This window comes from Mytilus edulis, chromosome 2 (genome assembly GCF_963676685.1).
Source record: "Mytilus edulis chromosome 2, xbMytEdul2.2, whole genome shotgun sequence".
In the NCBI taxonomy this organism is placed as follows: Eukaryota; Metazoa; Mollusca; class Bivalvia; order Mytilida; family Mytilidae; genus Mytilus; species Mytilus edulis.
The window spans coordinates 33,546,434-33,573,462 of NC_092345.1; the positions used below are offsets into that span (position 1 = coordinate 33,546,434).

At 32.6% G+C, this 27,029-nt stretch overlaps 3 protein-coding genes across 3 annotated transcripts; 1 reads left to right on the plus strand and 2 right to left on the minus strand.

Moving 5' to 3' along the window:
- Window positions 1–256: 256 nt before the first annotated feature.
- LOC139510821 (uncharacterized) lies at window positions 257–1,912 on the minus strand. Its single transcript, XM_071297356.1, has 3 exons — window positions 1,542–1,912; window positions 988–1,316; window positions 257–546 (listed from the first exon to the last, which is right to left on the minus strand). Exons 1-3 carry the CDS (start codon window positions 1,910–1,912, stop codon window positions 257–259), a joined length of 990 nt encoding a protein of 329 aa, XP_071153457.1.
- A 223-nt stretch (window positions 1,913–2,135) lies between these two features.
- Window positions 2,136–2,642, minus strand: LOC139510822 (craniofacial development protein 2-like). The gene has a single exon (XM_071297357.1). It carries the CDS (start codon window positions 2,640–2,642, stop codon window positions 2,136–2,138), a length of 507 nt encoding a protein of 168 aa, XP_071153458.1.
- A 1,024-nt stretch (window positions 2,643–3,666) lies between these two features.
- On the plus strand, window positions 3,667–23,863 carry LOC139512035 (uncharacterized). The gene is made up of 2 exons (XM_071299346.1): window positions 3,667–4,385; window positions 21,186–23,863. The coding sequence occupies exon 2, from the start codon at window positions 21,354–21,356 to the stop codon at window positions 23,301–23,303; it is 1,950 nt and encodes a 649-aa protein (XP_071155447.1). The 5' UTR covers window positions 3,667–4,385; window positions 21,186–21,353; the 3' UTR covers window positions 23,304–23,863.
- Window positions 23,864–27,029: the final 3,166 nt, after the last annotated feature.

The window sequence follows — 27,029 nt, forward strand, 5'->3', positions numbered from 1 at the left end:
AAAATATCCTTAGGATTCTCCTCAGACTCTTGGTATGGAATGTAGAGAGCTTTTGTTGGTCTGCCTCTGTCATTCGCCAACATTCAGAACCATACAACAGGATAGGTAGTATACAACTGTTGTATAGATTTAGCTTTGTCCGGATGGTGTATTGACCGGATTTCCATACGGGCTGCAGGTTATTAAATGCAGCTCTAGCTTTTGACAGTCTTTGTTTGATGTCAGTGTTGGCTCCACCATCTGATCTTACAGTACTTCATAGGTAAGTGAAGGTATCGGTCTGTGGTAATGATTTCCCGTTTATTATAATTGGTGCTGGGTTGTTAGTGTTTAGACTCATTACTTCAGTTTTCTTAGTGTTTATTTTGAGACCTATCTGTCCTGCATACTTTTCTATTCGACTGGACTTTTCCTGGATATGTTGGTGAGTGTGCGATAGCATGGCAATGTCGTCAGCAAAGTCCAAATCTTCAAGAATGGTGAAAGTTCTCCATCTTATGCCTCTTGGGATATCTGCAGTTGTTTGTCGCATCACCCAGTCAATGGCTTTTATAAATAGTGTAGATGACATTACACATCCCTTGTCTTACTCCAGTTTTAATTGGGAAATAAAGTTGTTCACTTCCGACTGTACATTTGAAGTTTTCATAAAAAGCCTTGATTAGATTGATCAGGTGTTGTGGGATGCCATAAAGTTGTATGATTTTCCAAAGGGTTTCCCTATGAATGCTATCAAATGCTTTTTCGAAAGTCCTGCCATTCTGTGCATTGTTCAATGATATTTCTCAGGATGAAAATCTGGTCAACGCAGCCTTTTCCATTGCGAAATCCTGCCTGCTCCTTTCTGAGTAAACTGTCGATTGCTTCAGATATTCTTTTTATAATAATTTTGGCCATGATCTTGCTAGGAATATATATAAGGGTGATTCCAGTCCAGTTATTGCAATCATTTAATGCACCCTTTTTTAGGTATTTGGATGATAATACCTTTATCCCATTCTGTTGGTACTATAAGTTCTTTCCAGATCTTATGGAAAATTGGTTGGAGGGTATTGGCTGCTAAGATGGGATCAGTTTTTGTCAGTTCTGCATTCAGATTATCTGAACCAGGAGTTTTTCCGTTCTTTAGAGTTTTGACTACTGCTACAATTTCAGATATGGTGGGTGGTTCAATACTTATTCCCAGTTCAAAGCTAGGCTCTGGGATAGTAGGTAGTTCTTTTGGAGATGGTCTGTTCAAAATTTCACTGAAGTGTTCTGCCCATCTTTTTTCTTGTTCCTTTACTGATGTTAGTAAATTTCCCTGCTTGCTTTCACTGGGATGTTAGATGAAGACTTGCCTTTTCCACAGATCATTTTGGTAATTTTGTAGAGGTTGCCTTGCTCTCTTTTATTAGCCGCTTCTGCTTGATCTGCTAAATTATATATTTTCTCTTATCAGCTCTAACCAGTGTTTTGACATTGCGATGTATGTCACTATATTCTTGTTGGTATTTGTCTTTCAATCTTGGTGATTTGGTATCATTGACTTTCTTTTTTGCCTGCCTTCTGATATTGATCTTGTTCCATGTGTGATCCAATCTTTTTTCTTTGTCTTTTGCTTATAGCCTATACATTCCTCGCTACATTTAGTGTATATATCTGATATCTCATTGCAATTCTCATCTAATGTTTCATTTTCATCTCTTACTGAGTTTTCCAATACCTGGTATCTGTTCTGTAACTTTATGGCAAAATCTCTTTTAACCTTGATATCCTCCAGTTTATCAATATCAAAACGCTTCCTTGATAGAACTTTCTTTCCAGTTGCCCTGAGTTTCAGTTGGATGAGAGCTGTTATCAGTTGGTAGTCAGATCCTACATCGGCTCCTCTCTTAACTTTCACATCTAATAATAATCTTCTCTTCTCCATGTGCTATTTATCATTAGATGATCAATCTGGTTTTTATCCCTGAGGTTTGGGGAATACCATGTTAGTTTGTGGATGTCTTTGTGTGGAAAAATGGAACCTCCTACTACTAAATTGTTTGTTGAGCAGAAATCGACAAGTCGTTCCCCATTCTCATTTATCTTACCACAACCATGCGTTCCCATAACTATTTCGTAGCCAGTGTTGTCCAAAACCACTTTAGCATTCATGTCTCCCATGATGACCTTATGTCATGGTTTGGTGTTTTATCAATTTTATGTTGTAATTGTTCGTAAAATACATCTTTGTTCTCTTCGTCAGCTGCATTCGTAGGAGCATACCATTGAAATAAAGTGATGTTAATCTGTTTTCCTTTGAATCTTGCCATAATAATTCGACTGCTTATAGGTTTCCATTCTAATAGTGTTCTTTCTATACCCTTTTTGATGATTATTGCCACTCCTTCATGATGTTGGTTATCATCTCGCCCAGAGTATATTACAGTAGATCCTGAAGTTGTTGTCATCCTGCCAGATTCTGTCCATCTACTCTCACTAACGCCTAAGATATGTAATTTGTACCGCTGCATTTCTGAGGTTATTTGAGCCAATTTTCCTGCTGCATACATTGTTCTGACGTTCCAAATACCAGTTCTCGTTTTAGTTTTTGCCATGTTAAGGGTCTCCGTTATCCTGTTTGTAGTTTCCTTTCGGCTTTCACTACCTACATTCATCCTTGCTCCACTGTTGGTGCGTTGGAGACTCTCTTCACCATATTCTTCGTTGCTGTTTCTGTAACATGAGTTTTTTTTATTTGTTAGGGTCGTTAACCCTAAGCAAAACCTTCTACGTGAAGGGTCGGGTTATTCTGTAAGGGTTTTCCATCCCTTAGACGACTGCATGAGCTTACGAGTTCCATCTACCCGGATTTTCTTTCTGGATTAACTTCCATAGACGTTGACTTTCCAAAGTCACCAACAAGGCAGTGGGACTAATATCCCATAGCTGGGACAAGGTTGATGAGAGCCAGGGCGTATCCACTCGCCGGCGGGCCTGCACTCTGCATCTTTAGGGCCCTTTTTTTCATCATCAAGCATACTAATAAAACTATTCTCAAAGTGACAAGCACGATCAAAAAAGCTATCAAGTAAATCTGCATATATTGGACATTGCAATAAAACATGTTTATCATTTTCATTATCATTACAATTAAAACACAACCTTTTTTCTAAACATAAATTCTCATATCTTCCTGTTTCTATTTTAATAGGTGCAACCCCACACCGAAATTTAGACATAGCACTCCTCTATTTAATTTAATAGAACCTGGCAGTACAAATTTCACCATGATGGTGTGAAAAAGAAAACAAATAACAATTATCATGGTTATATGCAGTAACAGATTTATTTAAACTATTTTCTCTTTATCAATGCGTGTTATTCTGGTTGCGTAAATTGATATCTTTATCGAATAAGAAAAAATAGACTATGTTGATTTTGATAATATCGAAATATTATAATTATGTCTTTGGAAGTCTCGGTAACAGCTGGTCTTTTATTAATACAACATTACAAAGTGTATGATGCATTCATTTTCTACGATAGATGTATTATATTTTGACCAATAGATTAAATACAGCGAGTGTTAACTTTATAAAAATTAATTTAAAAAAATAAAATTAAAAAATATGAAAGTTTATCGTGCATCAGTTCCCTTATGTACAACACTAATTAAGAAGTTATGCTATGTGCACAACCACTGGCAAAGTGAACATGTAGGGTAAGTCTCGCACAACATGCATAGTGACATCTGATTGAGATTCCTATAACCACTGCTATATATATAGACTAATCTCTTGTAACGTGAAACATGTGCCTGAAGTTAAAATGCGGTACTATGACAGTATGAATCGAAATGTCGGAGAGTCTACCGTTTATACAATAAACATTAACAGTATTGCAGCTGAAGGGCTCCAACTAGTTAAAACATGTACAGTTCAGCCTTGCGATCATAAAACTTTCGAGTCAGTTTTTTGTACTCGTACTCGAAAATCAACCAATCAAATTGCTGGATTTCATGTTTCGAGCATTTTTGTGCTCCGAGCACTGAGAAAAGTTTTATGCCTTCAAGGCACATAACACACTCTGTTCCAGCAATCAATCTTTGTGGTCTTCAATGAATAGAACATACGTGAGGGAATTCCAATGTATTGTTGCCACAGGCATTATACGTTCGTTTATGACTGGTAACTGATCGTAAAAATACGCGGACATTATCGAGTGCAAATAACATTCATTATTGCTTGTTATAATAGTTATCAAAGGTACCAGGATTATAATTTAGTACGCCAAACGCGCGTTTCGTCTACATAAGACCAGTGACGCTTATATCAAAATATTTATAAAGCCAAACAAGTACAAAGTTGAAGAGCATTGAGGATCCAAAATTCCCAAAAGTTGTGCCAAATACGACTAAGGTAATATATGCCTGGGATAAGAAAATTCTTAGGTTTTCGAAAAATTCAAACTTTTGTAAACAGGAAATTTATGAAAATGACCACATTATTGATATTCATGTCAACACCGAAGTGTTGACTACTGGGGTGGTGATACCCTCGGGGACGAAACGTCCACCAACAGTGGCATCAACCCAGTGGTGTAAATAGTTATTAAAGGTACCAGGATTATAATTTAGTACGCCAGACGCGCGTTTCGTCTACATAAGACTTATCAGTGACGCTCATATCAAAATATTTATAAAGCCAAACAAGTAAAAAGTTAGAGCATTGAGGATCCAGAAATTCCAATAGGTTGTGCCAAATACGGCTAAGGTAATCTATGCCTGGGATAAGAAAATCCCTAGTTTTTCGACAAATTCAAACTTTTGTAAATAGGAAATTTATAAAAATGACCACATTATTGATATTCATGTCAACACCGAAGTGTTATAAATCCATTTCTTCAATTAATACTCATAAAACTATTTTTTTAGAACATAATTGATAATATGAAAATTTTTGACGTTTGATATATATATATATATATAATATAAGTTTTTTTTTAATTATTAAAATCTATGCACACGTACCGAAAATTATGTTAACGCATGCGAAATATCCCAAGAACATTTTGCGGGAAAATACGAATGCCTACTCAAATCCAATCTGTGCGAAAAATAATCTGTTCGAAAAATCGAATTATTACAGAAGAGTGTCCATTATGCACTTGCACTGCAATATTATTAGAATAGTAGAATATAATGATATACAAATGGAGGAAAATTATATAAACATGTAACTGTATTATACAAATATCAATATAATATATAGCAACAAACCAGAGTATACTGATTTGTATCACTACAATATAATAGTTTTTACGAACTTGTCTCAGAAAAAAATACGCGATAAATCTGTACATTTACCTCACTTTCAGATATAAAGATGTGACCACCCACAAGAACTTGCGGTCATCCTATGTTTAGTTCTTCAGTACTTTGATAACTATTTGGCAAATATATTCTCGTTTTATCAAATTCAACATAGATTTATGTTGCTTATTTAGAGTGGCATACCAAGGATAAATATGTTCAACTATGCATTTGCTCAAAACTTAATCACGGGTCTCATTCAGTATATCTATCGAGAAAAGTGATCATGAAATAATACATTATAGTGGTCAAATATTTCGATTGGATCATGAAAGCGCTAGTAAATCTTATCGAGAAGACATATGCAAGGTCACTACTATATCATATAGAGAGTCTCTATATATCATAGGATTATAATCATAGTATAAATGCAGAGTAACTCGAAAATATTTGTCCTGCCCCTAAGTTGATATGGAAATTATGTTTAAAGAGGGGAGTAAAAGGGGGTATCTGCGCGGAAGAACGCGAAATAATTAAAAATTGCCATTTCACGAAGAGCGAACAATCAAAAATGTCTTGCACGTTGATCTTTTTATCGATTTCACGAAACACAGTGAATAGCGAACCTTTTTCATGGCTGCACGTGAAATAAAAAGTGACAAAACACGTTGCACGAAAATAACCCTTTACCCCCTCTTTTAAAGTTGAAACTTAGAAGTCTTGGGAATGATTTGAAGGGTCGATCTGATGACGGAAACAATATCCGGACGCCTTTTTCTTCGTTTTTCTCCCAAAATAACCCAAAATGAATAATCATAAGAATGGATGACAAATGCGACTATGCATGGTACATATAGGACATAGAGGCATGATGATTAATTTATTGGGGAAGGAAGAGAAGCGACACACCAAATGAGGTCTTCTCGTTTAATAGTATAGATACGGACAAATTTACACGAAAAAATTTAGACTGTCTTTCAAAATGGTGCAACATTAGATCAATATCTAAGAAAGTCAAGAGAAATCATGAAATAGTAAGGTTTGAAGTACACCGTTTTTACAACACTACAATAGGCAGATTGCTGATGGAGATTCAATATGTAGACACACACGATTTCTTTTCATAATTCGGATGGCTTTATAAATTGTCTTTGCTAAAAGTCATCCAATTTTTATATATATAATACTAATCAGAAAATTTGCAAAATATTAGGTATTCACAAAAAATGATTTTTCGGTTTACAAATTGTCTTTGCTAAAAGTCATCCAATTTTAATATATATAATACTAATCAGAAAATTTTCAAAGTATAAGGTATTCACAAAAAAATGATTTTTCGGTTCGTGAAAAATCACATACCACTTTTTGAAGATCGTGAACAGTATCGTGAAAGATCTTTTTCTACAAAAACGTTCATATCAGTATTCAATTATAAGATAACTTATGTTTTAAATTCATATATCAAATACTGGATTTGCATGACTCATTCCGGTTCTCTTTTGGTGGTGAATATGTTACAGGGAATTTGTGAAATCAGGGATTTTGTAAAATCACTGAAATTTCAGGGAATTTGTAAAGTCACTGAACTGATCAGTGATTTTATGAAATCCCTGATTTTGACTAGTGATTTTACAAAATCCCTGATATAATTAAGATCTTTTTTAAAACTTCACTCATTTTTGTTTAGAATTTCTGTGAAAAAAGCCTACAACAGTAACACTAAATAAGTTTGAGGTTAGTCTAGCCTTTATTTTAATATTAAGTGAGCAGTTTTCATGCACTATACAACTGACATAGTTTAGAACAATGGCTCATGCACAGATGTCTTTCAATCAAGAGCAAACATACACACAAAAGTTGTCAATGAGCCACAGAAAGAACATGTTGTCAATGAGCCACAGAAAAAAGACAAAAAAGCTCTTATCACTACCTTGTTTGGAAGAAAGTTACTGTTTATTATAGTTTTGAATAAAATTGATATATAAAAGCAAATAAGTGTTGTATTATTAATTTGCTGCCTACAAAATAACATTTATATGCACAAAATAGAAATAAAAAAAAGACTAACAAAAAATATAGGTAAGAATACTTTGTTTTGTACTTGCATGTTTATGAATAGTTTCTAACCAAGCCAAAAAAAAAAAAAAATTTACTTCCTCAGGTCATATATCAGATACATGTATTCTGTCACAAAGTGATATAACTTTGAATAAGTTTCTAAACTTTCTCAACTCTTTTAATCCAAATGAGGTAAATGTTTTGTTTAATGTAGGTATGAAGTTCTTCAAAGAGAATATTTGAAAAAAATCGTTAAAAACAGTTTTCATCAGATGAAGATGTTTTAAAAATATTATGTATGTCTTGAAGACATGCACAACATAGTTCAGAAAATTCACATATCAATAGGTCATGGTGGTAAAAACAAAATGGTATTAAAAGTACGCAAATAGAAAGTGTGCAAATGTTTTATACAAAGCGTTAGAACTTTACAAGGAACTTTGAGAAAAATGCCAACTAAAAAAACGTAGAGCTGCTACAGTAATTGTGTTGTCGTTAAGTCTATAATAAGCAAAGAGTTGAATTTTCTGAGGACAGGTCGATTTGATACAGAGATGCATCGAAAAGCAGGGCAATTATATAACAGTAACTGTCACCCAAACTTGCCATGCAAAACAAGTAAATTCACAGTGATCTAAATATCCGTTTAAATGCCTTATGGTCATTATCATTATACACTAGTGTTAGCTCAAAGTGTTTATTAAAAATCATTTGTGATCATTTTGTGTATTTCTTATTAAGAAAAACACATTTCTAATAGCAAGTTATACTTAATTGTAATCAGGGATTTTACAAAATCCCTAGCTCTATTTTCAGTGATTTTGTCAAATTCCTAACAATTTCAGGGATTTAACAAAACCACTGAAACTGTTATTGATTTTACAAAATCACTGATTAGTCCAGTGATTTTACAAAATCACTGATTAGTCCAGTGATTTTACAAAATCACTGATTAGTCCAGTGATTTTACAAAATCCCTGATTTTACAAATTCCCTGTAACAAATATACTAATATAATCATTCTTGAAATGCCAGTGGATCTACCACCTATTTTATTCGAGCCATCGGTGAAACATGTGTCTTGTGTATAATGTTATAAACCTGGTGTCTCTGATGAGTTTTTAACGTTTGACTTTTATTGATACATCATAAAATTAAAACAATTATAATATTTCTATGACAAACATTCTGATAAAAATTGTAAGTCGAATTTAATATTTGAATACATTTACCATACCATACCAACTTATTCGATATTCAAGAGCTTGCAGCTCCTACTCAGACTTTGTAAAACGTCATCAGTGTCTGAGAAGAAAGTTGATGAACCAGGGGTATGTCAAAGAACGTCTCGTCCCTTTTCTTAAAAAGTTCATCAGAAGGTACCAATACCTTTTTGATAAATATTCCGTATCAACTTCACATATAATACATGATGGTCTTGATAACAACGTGTTATATTGTTCTTTCACTTGTCTTTGTTCTATTATTAATATTACTTTTACTGTTGGATTGTTTTATGTGATATCCATTGAACGTGGCTCGGTACTTAAACATCCCGTCAATGTGTTTGTATTATCTTTCATTTTTTGCTGGTGGTTTTGTTTGTGTTAAATGTCCCTTTTAAAAATTGTTACACGATGATGACTGCTGTACCCATATTTTTACTATTTTATTTATTATGTCTGTTTAGTTCACACATCATTGTAAATATAACGGAATTTGATGAGACTGTCATCAAAGTTAGAGGGTTAGCGCTATAAAACCAGGTTTAATCCACTATTTTCTACATTTGAAAATGCCTGTACCAAGTCAAGAATATGACAGTTCTTGTCCATTCGTTTTTTATGTGTTTTGTTATTTGATTTTGCCATGTGATTATGGACTTTCTGATTAGATTTTCCTCTAAGTTTAGTATTTTTGGGATTTTACTTTATACCACATATTCTTATATGTTGTCACAAACAAAAAATCAAACATCTTGATATTAATGTCAGATTCAGAGAAATATTTGTTTGAATCGAATATTTTTCTTACTAATTACGCCATATCCCTCCTTAAGGCTAGAATCATGTCGGTCATTCATTAATTTGGTAAAGGGAAGAAGGGTTGTATTTTAAATACTATTGCAAAGTAAGATCTACAAATATTTCAACATGACCAAAATGTTCACTTGACCCCATAATGAGTTATTGCCCTTTAAAGTCAATTTTTAGTAATTTTTGTAATCTTTTACAAAAAATGAAATATACCAATCACTTTTACCTAAGAATGTCTCTGATACTTGTCCAACTGTCAAGCTCCAGAACGAACTAATTTGTTATCATGGCAAATCAATTACAATACAGACATAGCGGGGACAAGGGATGTCAAATATAGTGTTTAGCTCTGAGCTCACTATAGGGGATGCCATATCTGCTGCAGGAAAATTGAAGTGTTATTTGATGAAAAATTACACAAAAGCGCTTCTGAACCGTATGTTGTTCCTTAATATCAAATTCGTATGGCTATTAAAAATCAATAGTTTCTGTAGGAAAATCAACATTCAACCCATTCCATTTCGGACTGGCTGTGCAGTTATATCATGAATATGGGTCAGGAACATTGATAGACACTTTTGTATTCACATGGCTTTTGTGATTCCTATGCAAAGGTAAGACTAAACCTGACAAGAATTGCCTGCACGAGGTTGAACGATTCAAGTTTCTATTCGTGTTCCGAATGCTTTCAAAGCATTTCAAATTTTGCTGAAAAAATTGAAAACACATCGGAGATTAATTGAGTGATTTTGTGCTCAATGTCAAGAGATATTGGAAATTTTACTGTCCAGTTAGAAACATTTCACCACCAAGTTAATCCATTTTAGACCAGATATAACAACACTCCTTCTCACTCGGGTCTTAATTGTCACCTGGGAAAACATAAATGGATTCACCCCAACCTGTTTTCAAGGGACACATGTCATCAGATTACTTACAAGATTTTCTAAAAAGGTAAATTTTTGTGCTCAAAAAGTTTAGTGTCCTGCACCGAGCTTTGTCCATGTCAAGGAAGGGAAGCGTGCTGTAATGCTTATACACATACTGAATCTGCAAACGATGACGAAAAAAGTTAAATCACAAAAATACTGAACTCAGAGGACAATCAAATAGGAAAGTCCCTAATCATGGCAAAATCAAACGACAAAACACATCAAAAACGAATGGACAAACATTGTCATATTCCTGACTTGGTATAGGCATTTTCAAATGTAGAAAATGGTGGATTAAACCTGGTTTTATAGCGCTAACCCTCTAACTTTGTACGACAGAGTCATCAAATTCCGTTATAATTTACAATGATGCGTGAACTAAACAGACATAAGTTAAATAGTCAAAATATGGGTACAGCAGTCATCATCGTGTTACAATTTAACAGAGCACAAAAGCATCTATCAAATTAAAAACACATTTTATTGCTGTGTCTGAAATATGGGAACAGTATAGTCACCATCGTGTTACAATTTTAAAAGAAACAATTTAAAAGAACACAAAAGCATCTATCAAATTAAAAACACATTCATTGCTGTGTCTGACGTCAGAAAATGTATACGTCACATATGTTTGTCGTTCAATGTTTACAAACAATTTTAAATTTTCACGTGAGCATTGTTAGCATACAGGGTTAAAAAAATCAAAAGTATGTAAGAATTAATTTAAGAAATAGTTCGAGATTTAAAATAGTCCAAGAGTTCTATAGAATTTTTAAGAATCCCCATATGGTTCATTCCACTGCGTGATTGAATAATTTTGACGTTTGTGGTTCAACGCTTTTTTCTAATTTATGATAGAAATATAACATAATGACATTTTATAGAGCAATAACATACTGACAGGATCTTTCAAAGTACAGAGTCACGTTATCAGAACCAAAGAAACACAAAAAGTCGGAATTTAAAAACACACCAGCAAAAATGAAAGATAGTGACGTTACGCACGTTATTGCGTCAATACTGTGTATTCAACAAGTCCACACTAATAAACTGCTTTTCTAGAAAATCATAACAGTTAAGATATATAAAACGTATATCCATAGACTAGACAGGTAAATACTATTTCGAAAAAAAAAAATGCAAATTGTTTTATCATACTTTACTATAGTCTAAAATAAGGACAACATATTGACAAAACGTCAAAAATAAGCGTGTCAGACGTAACAGACTATACGCATAATAACTTTAACAGGGGTGTTTGTGTTATTCAAAACAGTGTTATATCCACGAAAATTCGAATGAATGATATGCTTCATATATAAAGTATTTCAATATTACTGAATATGCATTCCTGTTACGATCAACGCTATTTTTTGGTAAAAACAAATAGTGGTCATTATGGTCAGATTTTGGAAAATGTTAAGTTATCAAAATTTATAGGTTTTAAAATATAAGATTATATGATATTTCGTTTGTGTTAATTATGCTCACAAAAGTACATACATAGACCATATCAGAATCCAATTGTTGCAGCACTCACACTTCATATAAAAATGCAACGGCTTCTGGCAAATGTCTTGCAAGATGTCCAATGTCGGATTTTGCCGCTTTTTACAAATAAATTGGCATTTGCGACGCTATTCATTGAAAAATTAGATAAGTTGCATGCTACATAGTGCTTTTCCGTAATTGTGCTTTAACTTTGCAAAACAGCTACATAGTTTTTAATAATTTGCGTAGTCAAAACGACTTCGTTTTTAAAGAAATAAAATGTCTTGCAAGTTTGTTCACTGGACGATTTTCATGCGTTTTCAACGATGTCTATTCGGGGTACGCTATTTATGGTGGATCATCTGGATATTTGCTCAGACAGAATTTTCTTGATGGTCGGATACTATCAATAAGACCACAAAGTATATAAAAAAAATCCGATGAATGGGGTTGTTCGTTTAGATGAGGTTCTTAAGTTGCGAAAAGTTAGTATCATGAGAGGATTAAAAAATCCTCTTTTTCAAATTTTCAAATTTGGGAAGTGTAAAACTTCGTTTTTTTTGTTTTATTTCTCTGCAATAAGATTCATACATTTTTTGTATGTATAGAACTTGAAAGTAAAAATGAAATTGGGCCTAAAGCGTGCCATTGGCTATATACCTCTCCACATCATACAAAGCTTTTAAATTTGAGATTAAATGAGAATTATGTATATAATTCAGGTTTATACAAAAGACGATTTGCCCCTTACCGTTCCTCATTGCATTATCTACATTCAATTATTTTTAGCACGTGAAAACTATTTATAAATTTTCTTTGTTTACGTTGAAGGCATCGCCATTCTTTTTGTTAACCACCTTCCTCCCCTTCACCACCGATAGATTTTACTGTTACACATTATTAGCATGTCATATGGTTTATCTAGTGTATTTTTATATATAGATATCTATATATTATTATTATCATTTTTTTTCTCATTGTTATAATTGTTGTCTCAGTTGAATGCTAATGTTTTCATACTGTTAGATCATGTTGGTCATTTCGAGTTTTCACTCAAATCACAAATTTACGGGATATTCAGTGGTCACTTACATCCTAACTTTAGCATAAGTCTTGCCAATATTTTCTGGCTAGAAAGCTCAGACAAAGGCTTATGCTAATTGTTTCGCAGATCGGCTCTCTCTGGCTTTCTAATATATCTTTGGCTACTTATCTGAATCACAGTTCAGATGCTTATCAATCACATGCTTTGGAACCAGGAGAGCGGATTGTGCATAATATAGTGTTTCTGTAGTAGCTTTAAACTAGATTAGACACTGGGCACTAACCAGCCGATCTGACTACTTTAAAGTTATGTTTGCAAGCAAACCGCAGTTTGCCTACAACTACACTATTTCTATTTGTTTTTCAAAAAATTCGGATAAAGTGACCATGCACGCTAAATTGCTGAGACAGCCGTACGCCAAAAAAAAAGTATTGTATATAATTGTATATTGTATTCGTTAATATGTTTTGTAGTTTAGCAATAGAATTATATTCCTAGCTTGTCTTGTGTATAAATTATAATTAACCTTTTATTTCTGACAATCGTTTCATTTCTTAATCTAATTGTACCGCTATTAGTAAATTGAATTTTATAAGCAAGACCCGTTTAGCTTGTAATTCCCGACAAACTTTTTATAGCAAAGCAAAATATATATCTTCCTCCTTTTCGGATCTAAATGGGGAAACATTGCATTTTATTACGTTTTATGTCAATTGGTCTCTGGCAGAGAGTTGCCTCATTGACACTCATCATACCGTATATATCTTCTCATTTCATTTAGATTTATGCATTACTCAAATACGATATATTTTGTTGTTTGTTGCTTACGTTACTTTCAGTGGGAAATATTTCACGCATATGTTCAGTACAACTAATCATTAAGAAGTATCCATATTGATATGGAAAACAAAAATTACAAGCGAAATAAAAAAAACTTATCACAAATATTCATTAATCGCCGTAAAACGTAGAAATTGACGTTACCATTTGAGACGCAATATCGTGCTTAACGTCAATACAAACACACTGACGGGATGTATAAGTACCGATCCACGTTAAATGTATATCACAGATAACAATCCAACAGTAAAAGTAATATTCATAATGCAACAAAGAAAAATGAAAGAACAATATATAACACGTTTTTAAGATGATATACAACATCAGTACGCAGAATCTATACATCAAGACCATCATGTATTATTTGTGAAGACCATCATGTATTATTTGTGAAGAATAATTTCGACGTTTGTGGTTCAACGTTTTTTTTTCTAATATATAATAGAAATATAACATAATGACATATTATAGAGCAATAACATACTGACAAGACCTTTCAAAGTACAGAGTCACGTTATCAAAACCAAAGAAACACAAAAAGTCGCATTTACAAAACACACCAACAAAAATGAAAGATAATACAAACACATTGACGGGATGTATAAGTGCCGATCCACTTTAAATGTATATCACAGAAAACAATCCAATAGTAAAAGTAATATTAATAATACAACAAAGAAAAATGAAAGAACAATATAACACGTTGTTAAGATGATAAACAACATCAGTACGCAGAATTTATATATCAAGACCATCATGTATTATTTGTGAAGACAATCATGTATTATTTGTGAAGAGAGTGACCTTTATCCCCTTTTTAATAAATAGTAGAACTAATGTATGTAGCTTTGCAAAGAAAAGTTATATATGGTTTTGGCCGATTTTTAATTACAACGTAATAAAAAACTAACATTATATTGTATTTTTAATAACTTCCCTGAGATATTGACGAGTCTGCGACTTTTTACCAGGATAACCCCACTACGACAATGCTCATGCTTCACTAAACCAACCGCGAAATCAATGCAATTAGTTCACAACTATGATTGTTTTTAAATATCGCTTCGCTTCAGGTTGACTATGCTATTTTTGTGTTATAACCGATCTGTCCGGACAATGTAAAAACACAATATTTATTTATCTATAGCTAGATACATGAGATACATACGCAAACTTTTGGATGCAAAATTGAAAATACTGTTTCAGGACTTGCAGCGCTCGGATTTATTTTTCTAAAGATAGAAAAAAACTATGTATGTGAAGTTAGCAGCCGCCGGTTCGTTATTCGATATTCAATATCCAACCGGCTGCTAGAAGTCAGTTGGATATTCAAAATTTAGCTGAAAATCACAAACAAATTAAATACTTGATAACATTGAAAGCATTGTTTTCATAGATAAGAGGGCTGATACGATAAGTAGGAAATCGTTTTATGACCACACGCTGTCGTAAATTCTCGTTTTACGAATATAAACCCTTTGAAGTAACATATTTGTCCTTATGTAATATAGATTTTTTATTAATGAAAGGACTTCAAAGATGGAGTTTTACATATAATATTTCTCAAAACAAAAAGAAACACTAATAATTCTTGGAACATTTAAAAAACGTAAATAAAAATATTTATGGAAACCCCGAAAAAGAAATTTATAGTGAAAATCTACCAGAAACCGCTTAAATGAGGATGAGACCCTCCTGATCTTTCAATGTCCATAAAATTCAACTAGATGATAGACTCTGAATATATAAAGGTTGTATCAAAAGGATTTACCAGAATATTGTCATCTTCGATATCTACGGAGGGCTTAGATTGTCACTTTTCAGCAAAGTTTTAGGACAAAGGGCACAGGGCAATGATGAGAGCCTACTGATCTCTCAATCTTTCTAATATTATGCAGACATTTAGTTAATAGGTAGATGCAAACATGCTTAAAAGGAATTAAGGTACACTTCCTGTGTTATATATTTACGGAGGACCCAAAGTGCTCATTTAAGCGGTCACAACTAAGTTTTCACTATATATTTTGAATATCCAACTGGCACTTTGGGCCCTCCGTAAACATAGAAAACAGGAAGTGTACCCAAATTGCTTTAAATCACGTTTGTATTTACCTTATAACTAAAAGTCTGCATAATAATAGAAAGATTGAGATATCAGGGGGCTCTCACCATTGCTCTGTGCCCTTTGTCTTTAAATTTGCACAATTTTTAGCTGAAAAGTGACAATCTAAGCCCTCCATAGATATCGAAGATGACATTATTCCGGCAAATCCTTCTGATACAACCTTTATATATACAGAGTCTATGAATAACTTGTATTTTCAGGGGGGGGGGGGGATTTAGGCGTGGCGGGCGTGCTCACCCCCTAAAATTTGCAAAGCATGGGTTGTTTTCAACTTATTTAAGTATCGAAAGAGACCATAATGATACCATCTTTTTTAACATTCAAAGTATATAAAACAGTAAGTTTAACAGAATCAATGTGATAACTTATCAACTGACCTATGATTTAATTAAGTTCTATAAAAATTATATCATGTGTATACTTCAAAGGAAGGTGTCAAACGCGGAGCTGCGGACAAACATGATAGGTTTTTAGCAGTTAAAGTTAAAACAATTGTTACATTGTATTTGTGATTTTTATTATAAATTTATTATAATCAAAGTTTAAACAAAGCCCTTACTCACTTTCACAATTTCATCATGGAACGACCAAGAAAATAGTCCAGGTGAGATTATTTCTTGATATCCTTAATGAAAGATAGAAATACTGTTTCAAGCGAAAGGTTAGTTTATTAATTTGTATCCCTGTGTCTATATATATATTGCTCACTTGCAATTAAACATTTTGCCGACTTATGTACCGTATTACATTGTACATGCATCATTTTTGTGCATGGGATCCCCAGAAAATAAACGCAACTCCATAAATGCATCTCATTCTGATTTTATTTGTTTGCGGCAAACACAGTATTTATAAAGTCTGACACGACCTCCGAAAATCTTGCCATTATAACTCGGAGGTTCATCGCGGAACAGAGACATATTGTTTTACCTCTGTCCGTCCATCCGTCAGTCAGTCACTTGATATTTGGTCCGGAGGATCCACTAGGACGCATATCAATCTATTACTTCATTATTGCATTCCCCCCTGAAGATATTAGATTGACTAAAATAAATGCAACACCAGTTTTCACAGCAACCCTTGCTGTAACATTCGCTAGATTTTTTTATATGGAGGGTCAGCATGTGTACTCCGGATTGAGGTACAGCTCTATCCTTTTTGTCTTCTGTCCCGTTTTCTGGGAAAGATATGGGGATAGTCTCAATGAATAGAAGCTCACATATTTCTTGTAACTTATGGTGATTATATTAGGTTGTTGTCAGGGATTGATCTCGTTGGATTCAGCTTGAAACTTTAATTTCTCGCTAATTTTACCACACAATAGTTCGAGATATCTACATTGCACCCCCTTTAGAAGAATATTTCAATAATTTTATACCTCAAATTTTTTTCGCCACGCTCCGCCCGGCGAATTTAAAACTGTGCACCCCCTTACTTGAAATCCTGGATCCGCCCCTGATTTTATAGACATTGAAAGACCAGGGGGTCTCATCCTCAGTTAAAAGCGGTCTCAGCTAGGTTTTCACTTTATATGTCTTTTTTGGCTTTCCAATAAATATTTCTATTTATATTTCTAAATGTTTTTAGAATATTATATCGGATTTTCTTTTTTGCTTTAAGAAATATCATTTATAAAAGTAAATCTTTGAAGTCGTTTTACTGATAAACATCTATATTACATAAAGACAAATACATGTATGTAACTTAGAAAAGGGTTTATATTCGAATTTATGACATGCAGCTTGAAGAGGTCATTTAACGATTTCCTACGTATCTGATCAGTTCTCTGAACTATGAAAAGCATGCTTTTTATGTTATCAAGTATTTTTTTTATTATGATTTTCAGCAAAATTTTGAATATCGAACTGACTGCTAGCAGCCGGTTGGATAATGAATATCGAATAACGAACCGGCTGCTAATTTCACATACATAAAAAAAATCTTGAAATAATTTTTGATAAACCGTTTTTTTACAGTGTAGAAACTAATAAGTTTATATAATGTAGTAAAAAATGATAAGCAATATGAAAGTTAATGGATGTGAAAAGGTCAAGGCTAATCTCAATTTGCTGTATTATAAATTGAAAAAAATCAAAAAGTTCAATATTTGTAATTGCAACTTTTCTTATAAATAGTAAAGTTTGTCGTTTTGACATTCTATGCAGCATATGCTGATTGAACCGTTTTCGTAGCATTCTGATGAATGAATATCAGAAATTTATCTTTTTTTCCTTGTGGTTGTAATATTGATATTTTTATGCTTAACCTTTCACTCCAATTTGAGAAAATTGTGACCACCTTGGGTACTCTTATTTCTCAGTCTTTCCATCAATATATGATCTAGATGTATGTTCTTCTGGTACATTAAAGTTTTAACAAATGGAGTCTGGTTGCAGATCTAAAATTCTAGTTACGATTATTATATCAAACACCCCCCCTTTTTTTGTTATCCTCCTTGAATGTCACGTGGCCATATGATATACACTTTTTTCACTCTTTCATATAGAATTTAAAACGTACAAACCAAATTGGTAAAAATTTAAATAAAGTACTTCTATTTTTTAAATGATTGATCTGAAACCCGTGTTAGGTATTTTCTATCAAAACGATCAAAATGAAATCAAAAACAGTTGAATAAAATGATCAAACATAAACAATAAGAACTTTGGATAATTTGATTGCTTAACATTAATCATGCAACATGTCCACATAACTATCCATACACGCTTAAACTTGTATTTACTCAACAGTTTATTGATTCTCCTCATATTATAAAATAATGTTCTAGTCATTAAACATAGTGAGATCAAATTGATTAAAATTAATTTATATTGTACGAAAAATGAAATAAACGCCTACAAAACTTAAGATCTTGAGAAAAAAAAAACACAAATGAAAAGACAACGGTTATAAAAATTAACTCATTAGTAATATACCGCTGTTGAAAACATTGATATTGTTTACGTCTTAACATCTGCATGATCTGTAAACACTGCACACTGTTCGCTTATATATCTGTTACATTGACATTTTCATATCAACTCATGTATTATACGGAAAAGTGATTTTTATTAATGTACAATTTCTACATTTAAACGTGAATCTGAATAAAAAAAAGTAGTATACGTATTTCAAACAACATCCGATATTCTTTACGTATCAGTCTGTACAGCTTTAGTATTGAGAGAGTTGAAGGTATTGTATATAAAGTCAAAGGTAAATTACGAATTTTGTATCGTTATAAAAAATATTTCTTTCTTTAAAATCGGTAATGCTACTAATTTTTTTTTAAATTTCATTTATTCTACCGGATTATTTAACTTGCTATCATTAACTGTGAGTACTCTCAACTCATAATGTCCTGTTAATTTGACATATTGGTACTATTTGTAATGCTTTTTGTTATTTAATGTTTACCTATTAAGGGTTATATCTCGTCTCTATATTTAAAATTATACCAGCTTTGATAAGTGTTTCAATTTCCCCCCCTGTTTCCGTACTATGAACAACAAAAATATTTATCTTGTAAAATCAATTTCTGTTCTCAAATATACTTAATACCTCACAACAAAATTATTTTAATTTACCATTGTGCAATATTCTATTTGGCGGCATTTCGTTCAAGGTTATTTTTGCCTCCTGAAATTACTTTTAAACTTCTCACAGCAGTATACTAGTGTTGCCTTTATTCATTCACCCCTTATTTTATTGATTTTATATTTACATTGTGTCATAGATGAAAATTATTCGTGCAGTGTGTATTCACTTGTGTTAATATGTCTATTGATTGAGTGAAGCCATTTCCATTGATATTTTATAGTGTGTCTTTCTATCTTGTGATTTAACACTATTGTTTCAGGTAAGAGTGAAGGTTGGTACCTATTAAAACGTTAAAACTCGCTGCAAATGTTTGCATCTGACCTAAGTTAGAGACCTCAGTTTTTTCCTGATTTTCATTAGTTTTCATTTGTTGATGTGGTTCATGAGTGTTTCTTTTTTTCTATTTTTATTTAAATTAAACCGTTGGTTTTGCCGTTTGAATTGTTTTACACTAGTCATTTATGGGGCCCTTGATAGCTTGCTGTTCGATGTGAGCCAAGGTTCCGTGTTGAAGTCCGTACTTTGACTTATAATTGTTTTTCTTTTACAACCTGTGACTGGGATGGAGAGTTGTCACATTGGCACTCATACCACATATTTTCTAATCTATGAGGATTAAAGGAAAGGCAATATAGGGTGTTCAAATTGATTACGATGAATTTATGTTGTACGAAATATGTAATGAATATACCAGAATCATAGATACCAGTAGTAAAGTTTGGTACACCGTTGTTGGAAATAATCTCATCATAGGTACCAGCATTTGAATTGTGAACGCCAAATAGGCTATTTGCCAATTCCCGTAATTGACACTGTAATTAGAGATCCCCCTTTCAGTTCTCTCCCTTAAGAGGGACATTAATTTTCATTTATAATGGAGAGCTAGCAGAACGAGCAAATTTACCTGTGCGTAATGTGAGTAATCTTTAAGGTTTTCAAATCTTTAATTACATGAATTTGTTGTTAATCTAAACACTTTTAACATCAGAAATTATTTTTCATGAAAAATAAGTTAAACCGCCGATACATCACTTTCAATTCATCATACTTTGTATCGGCAAAAGCCAATTCTGTCCGGTATGGAACCAGTCTACGATTGACAAAGGGAAGTAATTTGTTTAAAAAATGTGTAATAAGAGAATCAAATCGGTAATTGGCAAATGGACTATTAATGACTTTATTGGTAGCATATACTTTATGATTTGTTTTAAATTCGTTGACATAACCCTGGTTCATCACAGATGAAACTCTTGAATAACGAACGATTTGTAAAATTAATATCCCATATGCAGGTGAAGTTGGTATGTTGCTACTTAGGTTAAGGGGTGGAATTGGTAATTTCAAAATTAAAATCGTCTCTTTTGCCATAGAGTCTTGTACATTGAGATGACTGCTTATGTTTAATTTGAGGTATAAGTCTAAAAATGATGTTTAGACCAGACGGTAGCAGCAGTTTGTTGTTGACATTAACATTATGAAACAACATTGATCTGATAATTTTTCTGTAAATTTATTAATGTGTAATGTATTCTAAACATTTATAATTTGGATACCTAGAATAATAAATGGCATTTGCTGTGTTTGGCACATTTGTTTTATTTATTTTCAAATTTTAATTCTCTACTTCTTTAAATTTATTTGATCTTCCGACTGTTTTGATTTGCGCGCCATTTATGAGTTTCGTGTAGACGAAACACGCATCCGTCATCTCCAATTATAAAGCCTGTATCGTTTATGACTTTTCTTCAAAAATGTTTTAAACATAATTTTTATTTTCCAGGTTATATTGAAAATCTGGATGCTTAGCTTAAACTGAACCAATCACGTAATTAACGCATGCATTTTCAAAGAAGAAATACTAAGTTGTATAGGAGATATCAATACAATTTGTTAATAATACAGTGAAAACAAAAGTGCATGAGCTCCAGACTCCAGTAGCAATCAGAACATGAGGGAACAAAGCATTTTCCTTTGTTTAATGTTTAAACTTTTAGTTTCCATATTAGTGTATTATGCATATTACCAGCATTTTGGGTTAGGCCAATACAAGGTTCAAGAATCAAACGAACGATTATTTACTCTAACTGAATTTAAAAATACCAGTGCCCCCTTTTTAGTAGATACTTCAGCTTGCAAAATTCCGTATATTGACCCATTTGATAAATCATTGAAACACATGTTCAGAAAAGGAACAGTCTTAAAGTGTGCTGTCGTAAATGATGTAGTATACTCGAATGGAAATACAATATTCATAAATTGGAAAGCTGTTAATAACTCGCAACTGAAAAATAGAATGAAATACTGCAAATATGAAGTCATTTGGAGGCCATATAATAAAAAGCGTCACCACAATTTTTTCATGTTTAAAAACGAAAGTAAAGAATTCGTTGATCGTATTGATATATCAAATGAATTCATTCGTGTTAAATGCTACACTGGAGGTGGTCTAGACGTGTATACAAATTTCTTCTCTTTTGTTCATTTAAAAGCAGATGTTGAGGATCGATGTGAAAAAAATGCCATTAAGTTTGCAAACACACGACAAGAGCAGTTAAATGTTTTGATGATGGGTATTGATTCAATAGCTAGAAATAATATGCTACGCTATATGAAGGCAACTTGGAAATATTTAGTAAACACACACAATGCCATAGATTTACTTGGCTATAATAAAGTTGCTGATAACACTTTTCCAAATATAGTTCCGATGACAGCAGGAAAATTTGAAAATGAATTACCACGGAAAGAATCATTAAGGTGGCCGCCAATGGACAACTTTAATTTCATATGGAACAATTATTCTGCAAAGGGGTATAGAACTTTCTATGCTGAAGATCATCCCAATATAGCAACCTTTGATTGGCGGAAATCAGGATTTAATATACCTGCAGGAGATTACTTCAATAGACCTTTAAGTGTTGCTATGGAAAAAAATAAAAAGGTTTGGAATTCCAATCACTATTGTGTACATGGGAGAACAGAAACTGATATAGTTCTAGACTATTTAAAGAAATATGCTACGATGTTTCAGTCTAAGCAACATTTTTCCTTCACATTTTTTTCAAGGCTCACACATGATTATCTCCACGAAACATATAAAGCAGATAAAATTTACCTTAAGTTTTTCAAAGACTTGTTTGAAAATGATATCTTAAAAAACACAGTTGTATTCTTTTTCAGTGATCATGGAATGCGTTTTGGTCGTTTTAGAGAAACATTTGCTGGAAAATTGGAAGAACGTCTTCCTTTAATGCTGATTGTTTTTCCTTCATGGTTCATTAAAAAGTATCCAGAAGTTCACAGAAATTTGCAGATCAATGCAAGAAGACTTACAACTCCTTTCGATATTTTTGCCACATTAGAACATATTTTAAATTTCAATGGAATTGAGAAAAAGCAAGTGACAAAGCAACGATCAATGAGCTTATTTAATGAAATTCCCGAAAACAGAACTTGTGATGAAGCTGGTATCCTACCTCATTGGTGTACTTGTTCTAAACTCACAACATTAGATATTCAAAATAAGACAGTTATCAAAATTGGTCATGCTTTTGTATCTAAGATTAACCAAAATTTAAGGCATTCTGTTGACGTTTGTGAAAAATTGTACTTGAAATCTATAAAATATGCTCTGCTTGCAATACCATCCGATAAAGTTATGCGATACGGAAAAAAGTATAAATATGGCGATCGCAATAAGTCTTATATTGATTATCAGATAACCATTCAAACAAAGCCAGGAGATGCTATCATTGAAGGGACGTTACGGTTTGACGAGAAAAGAAAAACATATGACTTAGTAGGTGATGTCAGTCGAATTAATAAGTACGGTGACCAGTCACACTGTATTGAGCAAAATCACCTTAAAAAACTTTGCTACTGTAAAATTCAACAGTGAAATGTCATTATCAGTCGATTTTATCCAAAGTTCATTAAAGCCAATTGTTCCATTAAGATCAGATTTAACTAAATCAACTATTAGAACGGGTATCAAAGAAATTCCTTTCTATGCCAGATTTAAATCAATCAAAAGGCCAGCTCCGGGATACGGTTTTCAGACGAATCTGTCATGTGACTTCCACCACCACGTGACCAAAAAGTATGCATAGAAAATTCCAACACATGTTGAGCAAACGGTTGAAAATGTTTTAATCTATACTGCACAAAATATTAGGTAAATTAAAATCTGAAAGGATGGCTACCCACCCTCAGTCATACGGCAATCACGGTTATGTACTTACGGAACATTAATTATTTATATACTACCCTACAGAATGACAATTATGAAAGTGCTGGAAACTTTTAAAAGATTTAAAAGAGCATGGACACATGCGCACATTCTATCTGGTAAATGCCGTCATAAAGGCGTGCGAAATTGACGATCTTTTCCGGTGAAAGACATGATTCTAGAAATGACCTATTGTCAATACATTTAAATATGGCAAATTATCACCCAACTTTGTTAATATATATATATAACAAGATGTGGTATAAGTGCCAATGAGACAACTCTTATACAAAGTCACAAAGTAGAAAATGTAGTAAATGTTAACAATAAAATTATTTTATATCAAATTACGACCTTAAACTCGGAGCCTTACCCCAAACCGAACATCAAGCTATATATAAAAGGCCCTACAATAATAAATGTAAAACTATTCAAACAGGGAAAATTAACCTATGGCTTTGCTCATTGTTGAAGGCCCTCCAGTGACTATAGTTGTTAATTTCTTTGTCATTTGGTCTCTTGTGGAGAGTTTTCTTATTAGCAATCATACCACATCTTCATTTTTATATTAAATGCAGGGTTTATTACTCGTGCTGTGTTGATTCAGTAGGATGTGGCCCTTTGCTTTAAGTGTACACCCTTATATTTTTACGATAGGGTTTTTTGTTTGTGAGAGAGTTGTCTACATGATTTTTGTGTTTTTTTTGTATATGTTTGTTTGTCTTGATATTGTAACACAGTGATGACTGCAGTAACCATATTTTAACTATTTTACCGATTATGTCTCTTTTGTTCACGCAACGGAATTTGAGGCTACTGTCATAAAAATGAGAGGTTTAGCGCTATAAATCCAGGTTCAATACACCAATTTCTATATTTGTAAATGCCTATAACAAGTCTGGAATATGACAGTTGTTGTCCATTCGTTTGATGTGTTTTATCCTTTAATTTTGCCATTTGATAAGACAACTACGGACGCCAAGTGATGCTAACAGCATGTAATTCACTCTTCTTTCTCCAGGAAACTAATCACAGATGTTAAGTTCTTGTTTGTTAATCTTATATGCAGATCAGTTAATAATAACTTTAAACCAGAGTTTCTGTTATGCCCTAATCTAAGATGAAGTAGAGGGACACCATTTCTGGCCAACTTCGTCACTGCTGCTTATGACATCATTTTTTGTTGTAAAATTTCATCATATCTTTTCTTCACATCATGAAATATGTGGGAAAGGTCTTCATCAAGGACTTCCTTCTCTATTTTTTCTGACTATACTCTTACATCTTCTTTTGCATCATGCACTTGATATGTGCAGTTTGTAAGAAGTTTACTGACGAGATTTTCCTGCTTGTAGTTGCCAACATCAGACTTTTGGAAGATTCTTTGTGAAATTTTCAGAGTGTGAACAAAACCAAAAACATGAGAAGAAAATTCTGAAAATAATTTGAATTCAGCCATTCTATTGCAAACAATGGGAATGTCAAAATTACAGGCATTGTGTCCTACAAGTACGGGTTGAGGGAATTTCTTTAAATACTCAATAAAATCCAAAAGAGCTTCTTGTATTGGTTTTGATCAGACTGGAATACCTCTATGGAACATAGTATTTGTTCCCCTATCATATCTTAGCATATTACTGATGTGTTGATTCAGTAGGATTTGTCCCCGTGCCTTTAGTGTGTACCCTTATATTTTTACGATAGGGTTTTTTGCTTGTGAGAAAGTTGTCTACATGATTTGTGTGTTTTTTGTATATGTTTGTTTAACCGTTTTTTTACAGTGTAGAAACTTATTAGATTATATACTGTAGTAAAAAATGATAAGCAATATGAAAGTTAATGAAAGTGAAAAGGTCAGGGCTAATCTAATTTGCTGTATTATAAATTGAAAAAAATCAAAGAGTTCAATATTTGTAATTGTAGCTTTTCTTATAAATAGTCAAGTTTGTCGTTTTGACATTGTATGCAGCATATGCTGATTGAAACGTTTTTGTAGCATTTTGATGAATGAATATCAGAAAATTTATCTTTTTTCCTTGTGGTTGTAATATTGATATTTTTATGCTTGACCTTTCACTCCAATTTGAGAAAAATGTGACCCCTCTGGGTACTCAATATATGATTAAGATGTGTGTTCTTCTGGTGCATTAAAGTTTTAACAAATGAAGTCTGGTTGCAGTACTAAAATGCTAGTTAAGATTATCATATCAAACACCCCCATTTTTTTTACCCTCCTTGAATTTCACGTGGCCATATGATATCCTGTTTATTCACTCTGTCATAACGTGTTTCTCGTTTCTCGTTTTTTTATATATACTAGACCGTGGGTTTTCTCGTTTGTATGGTTTTACACTAGTTATTTTGGGGCCCTTTAAAGCTTGTTGTTCGGTGTGAGCCAAGGCTCCGTGTTGAAGGCCGTACATTGACCTATAATGGTTTCTTTTTTAGAATTGATATTAGGATGGAGAGTTGTCTCATTGGCACTCACACCACATCTTCCTATATCTATATAGAATTTAAAACGTAAAAACCAAATTGGTCAAACTTTAAATAAAGTACTTCTATTTTTTAAATGATTTATCTGAAACCCGTGATAGGTATTTTCTATCATAACGATCAAAATGAAATTAGAAAACAGTTGAATAAAATGATCAAATATAAACAGTAAGAACTTTGGATAATTTGATTGATTAACGTTAATCATGCAACATGTCCACATTACTATCCATACACGCTTTAACTTGTATTTACTCAACAGTTTATTGATTCTCCTAATATTATAAAATAATGTACTAGTAATTAAACATAGTGTGATCAAATTGATTAAAATTAATTTATTTAGTACAAAAAACGAAATAAACGCTTACAAAATTTAAAATCTTGAAAAAAAACACAAATGAAAAGACAACGGTTATGAAAATTAACTAAATAATCGGTAGTATAACGCTGTTCAAAACGTTGATTTTGTTTATGTCTCAACATCTGTAAACACTGCACACTGTTCGTTTATATATCTGTTACACTGACATTTTCATATCACCACATATATTGTACGGAAAAGTAATTTTTATAAATGTACAATTTCTACATTTAAACGTGAATCTGAATAAAAAAGTAGTATACGTATTTCAAACAACATCCGATATTCTTTGCGTATCAGTCTGTACGGCTTTGGTATTGAGAGAGTTGAATGTATTGTATATAAAGTCAAAGGTAAATTACGAATTTTGTATTGTTTTAAAAAATATTTCTTTCTTTAAAATCGGTAATGCTACTATATTTGTCCTACCGGATTATTTAACTTGCTTTCATTAAATGCGAGTGCTTTCAACTCATAATTTCTTGTTAATTTGACATATTGGTACTATTTGTAATGCTTTGTGTTATTTAATGTTT

Coding starts and splice junctions, on each gene's coding strand:
- LOC139510821 (XM_071297356.1), bottom strand. CDS start 1,912: ATGGAGAAGAGAAGATTATTATTAGATGTGAAAGTTAAGAGAGGAGCC. Junction 1,317..1,541: donor AGATCAATATCAGAAGGCAG/GCAAAAAAGAAA, acceptor CTAACATCCCAG/TGAAAGCAAGCAGGGAAATT. Junction 547..987: donor ACCAACAGAATGGGATAAAG/GTATTATCATCC, acceptor TATTTATAAAAG/CCATTGACTGGGTGATGCGA.
- LOC139510822 (XM_071297357.1), bottom strand. CDS start 2,642: ATGAATGTAGGTAGTGAAAGCCGAAAGGAAACTACAAACAGGATAACG.
- LOC139512035 (XM_071299346.1), top strand. CDS start 21,354: ATGAGGGAACAAAGCATTTTCCTTTGTTTAATGTTTAAACTTTTAGTT.